This window comes from Microtus ochrogaster, assembly GCF_000317375.1.
Source record: "Microtus ochrogaster isolate Prairie Vole_2 chromosome 6 unlocalized genomic scaffold, MicOch1.0 chr6_random_2, whole genome shotgun sequence".
NCBI lineage: Eukaryota > Metazoa > Chordata > Mammalia > Rodentia > Cricetidae > Microtus > Microtus ochrogaster.
The window spans coordinates 9,878,999-9,887,119 of NW_004949095.1; the positions used below are offsets into that span (position 1 = coordinate 9,878,999).

The 8,121-nt window shown below is 36.0% G+C and overlaps 1 protein-coding gene across 2 annotated transcripts in view; it reads right to left on the reverse strand.

Moving 5' to 3' along the window:
- Rabgap1l (RAB GTPase activating protein 1 like) overlaps window positions 1–8,121 on the reverse strand; it is a 657,680-nt gene that overhangs the window by 542,203 nt on the left and 107,356 nt on the right. For both annotated transcript variants that reach the window (XM_005363940.3, XM_013352517.2), the window contains one exon: window positions 3,600–3,702. In XM_005363940.3, the coding sequence (XP_005363997.1) occupies window positions 3,600–3,702 (103 nt within the window). The remainder of the gene's footprint in view (window positions 1–3,599; window positions 3,703–8,121) is intronic.

The following is an 8,121-nucleotide window of genomic DNA, read 5'->3' on the forward strand; positions in this document are numbered from 1 at the left end:
AAAAAAAAAAAAAAAAAAAAAAGTGAGGCAAGTTGGACATACCTACAGTCCTAGTACTAGGGTAGTGCAAGTCAGAAGGATCACTGGCTTTCTGAATGCCAGCCCAGCTCCAGATTCAGTGAGAATCTCTGTCTCAAGGGACTAAGACAGAGAATGATACACCCGACATCTTTTACTGGTCTCCATCCACATGGGCACACAGGTACGTGCACCACCCCAGTCACATCTATACCACATAAATCATTATACACATACTCACACAGCAAAAATACCATTACTAAAACTTCAGTGAAATATAACATGCAGTTTTCACATATATGTACATATATGAGTATAAACGTATATATGTATACATGTGCACATATTATTTACACATGTAAAAGCAGAAGTACGGAAAGTGTTTTAAGGGATTATAGTGTTATCGGTCACATTTCTACTTACTATTTAAAATATTCCATTTGTTGCAAAACTTGTTATTAAATGTAGACTATTCTAAGCCAGTACCTATTTTTTCCATCATGATAGACTAAAATATGAATTCCATTTTATTTAATTTCCTGCTTGATACTTATTGAGAATTTTGGACTTATGGCTTGATCATACCATACAAATGAATAATCTTTTCTTTGTCTCTTAAATCTGTTTTGTTTTGATTTTTTAGACAAAGTCTCAGAATATAGCCCTAGCTGGTCTGAACTTACAGAGATCTGCCTGACTTTGCCTCCCAAATGCTGGAATTTAAGCAATATTCCTCTATGGCCCCAGCCTTCTTAAATATTTTTAAAATTTGACTTTTCCTGTTTTTAATTCTAAATTAAAGGAAAATACAAATAGCCAAAGGCATCATTGAGATAAGTGTAAATATTACTAAGTGAAAGTATTTACTAAGGACAAGTATCCCTACCAATTCAAGAGAATTTAAGATTCTTTAGACATTGTACTCCAACTAGAGTACCATAAATGTACAGGGTGAAGAAGAGTGCATAAGATATAAATTTAAATACTCAAAAGGATCTCAAACAAAATTAAGAGATATTTCGTCTCTAGTGCCTAAAATGTTTTCATAAAAAAAAAATCAAGCCTTCTTTGGCTTGTGAATTCTGAGTAATATATAATTTCAAAATGTCCTTTGAAATTTTTAAAAAGTCAAGGCAACATGTTTGTGTAGCATGTTAAATAATTTCAAAAGAAACATCATTTGAATCCTAACAGTATGATATAAATAGCATAAAAAGCTTATTTTAGCAGGGCAGTGGTAGCACATCCTTTAATCCCAGCACTTGGGAGGCAGAGTCACACAGATCTCTGTGAGTTTGAGGTCAGCCAGCCTGGGCTACAGAGGGAGTTCCAGGATAGGCACCAAAGCTACAAAGAACCCCTGTCTCAAAAAATAAATAAATAAAGCTTATTTTAACAAAATAATCTTTTAATTGAGAAAATGTATTAAAATAGAAATATTTCTCAACTTTATATTTTCTTTCTCAGTGGTTATAAGAAAGAAGGTTATATGGTGCTACTACAAACCTGTCTCCAAAGTAAACTCTGTAACAATAATTTGATACTAAAATGAATAAGGCTGAATTTTAAAAACTGTTTCTTACTTTCTTATATATGTGTATATGTTCACGTGTGTGCATGTTTACATGAGTATAGGTGTCGTAATATATCATTTATATTTTAAAAAATAAAGCTTGCCTGAAGTTCAGAGAGTAAAACAGCCACACCGATCAGCCTTACATACCAGGTAGTGGTGACACACATCTTCAATCCCAGTGGCCACACTAGTTGGCCATAGAAAACAGGAGGTAGTGGTGCACACCTTTAATCCCAGCACTAGAGAGGAATCTAAGAAGGGAGGAACAGCTCTCCAGACACAGTCTCATTCTGAGATTCCTGAAAGCAGGATGACCATTTTCAGACTAAGGTAGAGGTAAGAGACAGTGACTGGCTGTTTTACTTTTCTGACCTTCAGGTTGAACCCCAATTTCTGTCTCAGGGTTTTTATTAATCATGCTACATTTAGAAAGAAGAAACATGAGTGTTCATGTGTGTGCATGTGTTTACAAGTTTGTAAGGATGGAGCATATGTCTTCATGTGTGTTTATATGTATGAGAGGGTACATAAATGTTCATGTGTGCATGTTTATATATGGGATGGAGCATGCATGTTCATGTATGTACATGTTTACATGTGGTTAGAGCATATGTGTTCAGTATGTGTGTACATGTTTATATTTGGGAAGAGCATGTATGTTCAGTATGGGTGTGTGTGTTTACAAGGGAAACAGGTGTGTGCATGTGTGAGGGGGCAGGTAAATTGAGTATCTGAGGTTGTAGGCATGTTTACATGCATGTATGAAAGACAGCATGTGTGTTTAGATTATGCATGTTTACATATGGGAGGAAGGAGCTTATGAGTACATATATATGCATATTTATATGTGTGTGAGAAAGGAAGTCGGTGTGTACATCTGTGTGCATATTTACATGAGGAGGGACAATGAGTGTGAGGAGGTGCGCATGCACATTTGTCATGAGCATGGACACCAAAAGTTGATGCTGGGAATCTCAAGATCCTTTTTTGCTGTTGTTTTTGTTTTCTTGAGGCGCCGTCTCTCAATCAGATCTAGCTCTTCAACATGCCAAGTCTAGCTGGCCAGCTTCCTCCAGGGATGCTGTCTCCTCCTTCCAAGGCTGGAATTATGGGTGGATTCCCATTCCAAGCACTTACTTGGATACTGGGGATCCGAATTACTGTTCCCTTCCATGCTGAGGAAGTAAATGCTTTAACTGCTAAGATATCTTCCTAGCCCAAGGTTCAGTTTCATATAAACATTTTTTTTCTATGTTTTAATTTAAACATACTTTGTTTAAACATAGTATGTAATCAAATGCATGTACTTTGTAGAACTAGTGAACACCCACTCTCTTTACAGACAACAAAGAATAGCTATCATTTTAATGTTCTTTACAAGAACAGCATATTTTCCTATGAGTAATCATTGATGCTTCTTGTCTTTAGCCGAAAGTCAAATATGGGTATAAACTAAATAACATAAAATTAAAGATGAAACAAGTTGATTGTTATATTCTGAACATACATATTTAACTGAATGAAAAATAACTCATTTTCAGTAAAACTTTAAAGCAAGTAAAACTTTAAATTTAGTTTAAGCAGATCAAAGATCTAAGATCTAGATGAAGTAATTAATAAAAATATAAGTAATCTATAATGCTTAGTTAGAAATGGTAAACAAGGATATGCAAATTTCCAAAATTTGTTTGCTTACACATTCCATCACTCTCATCCAAATAAAACAACCAACTTTAAAGCAATATTTAAATCACAAAGTCAAATGTCTTCCACATAATCTAATATAACTAATCAACATGGTTTTTAAAGTTATTCTTTTAACTAATGAATTTTTCCCCATAAAAACATGAAAAATATGAAAAGAAACTTCATAAATACCCACCATGATTCTAAATATGAATATCTTCAATTTAAATAGGCAGAAGTAAATTTCTAAAAGTGTAATAAAACAAGATTACTCACAATAAAATTTAGAAAGTAATAAAAAATATTAAAGGAAAGTCACCTTTCGGAGTTTCTTCATTAAGTGCCAGAAATATTGGTGCATTGGGGTTCCACATGCCTGTGATGACATAAGCTCTACCATCGTAGCTCTTTCCCATGGATTCCTAGAAAAATTCAGACAGGAATCATGGGCAGTATGCACAAGGAAAATTATCACACTTTAAAATTATACCCTTAATCAATTTAATTTATTAAAATGTATATCTACACTCAAATAGAAGCTTACATTTTAATGTAAAATTTCTCACACAAAAGCATTTCTTTGAGTATTGTTATATTCTAGCTATCTTCAAACACAGGTTTGGTATAAACACATGTACTTCTTGCATGAAAAGAAGCATACCTATTTATGCTGAGTCATAAAAACATAAAGTTGTAAAGGTATATTAAATGTGATAGCTTGTTTGAGGTCAAAATATCTATATATAAAAGACCACAATATAAAATTACCTGAACTAAGTTCAATTCCCAACACCAAATAATAAAATACACCCACTCACAAATATCTACAGAAAGACTCAACCACAGAAGGGAAAAGGAGTAATGTTACTTTTTTAAGGCAATATCTTCAAACCTCAAACTTAATAATTTTCTAGTATCTATAAATCAATAAGAAATCACAATGGAGAGTTTGATTCTAATCAACAAATGTAGCTTTATCTCTCTTTCCTCTTCTTCCATCACTCTTACTTCCTCCTCCCCAACCCGGCTTTCTTCACCCTCTTCCTTCTTCCTATCTCCCCTCCAAATTAGTTTTTTTCTGTTCCCTTCTTATCTCCTCCATTTTAAAGTTTTCACTTAATCAGTCTTGACTATTGAAAACAAGGCCATAAATGAGTTTTCGTATATGTTGCAGAGAAAGCAGGCCAAAATGATAGCTTGTGAAACACCCACAGAAGCATGATAACATGTGCCAAGACACATGAATGCTATCTACAGAACTTTCCATTTTTGTATTTCCTTGTACTATGAACAGTGAAAGAGGAACCAGACCAAAACAAAGAAAACTTTTTTCCATTCCTTACAGACATTTCTCTAAATTCCTATAAAACTGGATCAGTCACTTGATTATTATATTCTTCTAATATATCTATCAATTTTAGTTCAACTGTATAAGACCAAGAATTTTGCATTCCAGAGATGAAGTAACTAAAGAGCATTTAATTTTAAAGGAACCACACTAAGCAACTCCTCCCTAAAAACATCCATAAATTCACTCTCCCTCTCCCTCACACATCACAGCGCACACGCAGATACATGCATGCACACACACAGTCCTGTAGCTCTTCACTATCCACACTAACTAGTCCCCATTCAGTACAGGAATGAGTTTCTTACCTAAAAGATGCCAGCTATTTCTGTATGCTTGAATATTTCCTGTGGTTGAGTACGAAAAATGAACTAGAGTAATAATCTTTCTTTCAATGAACAAGTACAGAAATTAGGTAATTAGCCACGGAAGTTTAAAGATTTCAGTAAGAACTGAAGCTGTGGCAAGCCACATATAAAGTAGCAAAAAAAAAATAACTATGAAGTGAAAATATAAAGAACAGATTTAGTTGTACTAGGAAACTGTTAAAGAGATGAGAAAGAGTGAAGGAAAGAGACACTAAAACCCATTTTTAAGCCAGGTCTGCTTGTGCAGACCTACAATCCCAATATTCATAAATGAAGGAGGGATTCTGAGTTACAGCCAAGCTTAGATTATACAACAAGATGCTCTCAAAAAAAAAACTTTAAAATTATATACTGTCCAGACAAAAAGCGGAAGTAGATGAAAGGAAGAGAAGGAGATCCGCAAGACAAAGATGGTATGGGGGGGGGGGCAGCACTTTATCACATACATACAGACACACTGCTTCACGAAACTTTACCTCCATGTTTTGAACATACATATACATTCCAAATATACTGATTACAATATAAAATGTGCCTTTTTAATCTAATGTCAACATATGGTTAATTATAAAGATCCACATACTATGGAGTAACTCTAATAAATTGTGATCCAGCTTCACGTAACATATATGTACTGCAGCTCCACAGAACATATATTTACTGAGTTTTCTGTCTTTCATGGTATTTTGCTGTTAGGCTTTTCCTGAGTTAAAACTGTATCAAGAGATACGGTTAAAACCACTTACTTCCTACCCTACAATTTCCCTGATCAAAAAATTCTCATTATTAGTGGAAGATTGAGTCTCTGTTACTTGTACTCTTTCTTCAGTTTTCCAAAAACACTAAAATTTTGTTGCATATGATTTTATTATGTACATATGTATGTGTGTGAATATATATACATATATATGTATATACAAACACAAATGAAACTATATGTTTATGACCTTAGTCTGTTATATTAACAGGACCTGGGAGACAAGTCTCTGGACGCATCAGAAAGGGCAATTCCAAAGAAACTGAAGTGAAAAACACCCACCCTGAATGTGTGAGACATATTCCATGCCCCAGGGACCAGGGTTGGATGGAAGAGGGAAAGGGGTGCTAGCGTGTCCTTCTTTTGCTTCCTGGTCTTCCCGGATGTGAGGAATCCCACCTGAATGTTATTCCCACTTTGAATGTACCTATCAGGCCTTCCCTGCTTTCAAAGACTATGAATCAAGAAATCCTACTTCCCTTAATTGCTTTTCATCTTGTATTCTGTCATAGCAATGAGAAAACAACAAAAACACTATCATTTTTAAGTATGACTTTCCCTTTTGTGAAGCTTTTAAACTACAATAAAAAGTTTGATAAAGTTCCAATTCACCTAATTGGAAAATATGCTTATGGAAGAAAAGTCATTATTAGTTAAAAATAGTTCAGCATACCCAAAAGATAAGTACCATTATTGCACCATTGGGAACATCTTGCTGGGTGGACTGTTGTTATAGCTGTCAGTTCAACAAATGGGTAGAACTACAGATTACTTTTCTCTTCTGGCACCTTGCATAATTGGACTTTAGGCTCATATAATGCAAGAGAATTCATGCCTGGTACCATAAACCTAGCCATCCACACATGAGTGGAAAATTCACAGATCCTAAAGGAAAAATTATTACTATCATTTTTCTAAATTACTAGTATTCTAAGCATTTCTTGTTATAACTACAGATAAGTGTAACTCTCATTCCTCATTAAAGAAGTGTGCTCAGAGACTGCATTTCACTTCCCAGACACCCACACCCGAATAATCATACAAGGAGGAAGGACAGAGATGAGAGCAAGAAAAGAGATATCTTGATTGAAAGAGCCATTGTAGAGTTAGCAAGAAACCTGGCTCTAGAGAAATTCCCAGGAATCCACAAAAATGACCCCAGCTAAAACCCTAAGAAATGGAGGAGAGGGAGCCCAATCTGGACTTGCCCTGCAGTCAGGCTGATGAATAGCTTAAACATCACCATATAACCTTATAATCCAGCCACTGATGGGAACAGAGTCAGAGACCCCCATTAGAACACTGGACTGAGCTCCCAAAGTCCAGTTGAAATGTGGAAGAAATGAAAATATGAACAAGTAGTCAAGTCCATGATGGGGACACCCACTGAAAGAGTCTACCTGAGTTAATGGGAGCTCACCAACTCCAGCCGGCCTGGGAAGGAACAAGCATAGGACCAAACTAGTCCCTCTGAATGTGGTTGAGAGTTGCATAGCTGGAGCAGACTGGGGGGCCACTGGCAGTGGCACCAGGATTTATTCCTACTGCATGTACTGGCTTTTTTTGGGAAACTATTCTCTTTGGATGATACCTTGTTCAGTATAGATATAGTAGGGAGGGCCTTGGACCTTCCACAAAGCAATGTGCTTTACCCTCTTTGAGGAGTGGATGGGTGGGGTTTGAAGGTAGGTAAAGGGACTGGGAGGAGGGGAGGGAGTGGGAACTTAGATTGGTATGTATAATGAAAAAGGTAGTTTGTTTTCTTTTAAAATATATATATATATAAAACACTGCTTGACCAATGGCTTAGGCATATTCCAAGCTAGCTCTTACATCTTAAATTAATCCATTTCTATTATTCTATATATTACCATAAGGCTCATGGTTTGTTACCTCTTGCTTCTTGTGTGGCTACATGACGTCTGCCTGACTCCACCTTCTCTCTCCCTGCATTCAGTTTAGTTTTCCCACCTACCTATATTCTGTCCTGCCGTAGGCCAAAGAACCTGCTTTATTAACCAATGGAAATAAAACATACTCATAGCATACAGAGAGGAATACCACACCAAAGAAGCTTCTTTTTGCAACAAAGACTACAACAAATATCCACGACTGGTCAAAATGCAGAGAACAAATGACCATGGAGTGTCAGCCCCAAATGAGATATCTACAACACAACCCCTACAGCTAAAAGAATATCAGGAAAAATGAAGAGAAAAGATTCTAAGAGCCAGAGGACCAATTGGCAGGACAAAAAAACAATATCCATGAAAACTCAGCACTTGGCCAGGCGATGGTGGCGCACGCCTTTAATCCCAGCACTCGGGAGGCAGAGGCAGGCGGATCTCTGTGAGTTTGAGACCAGCCT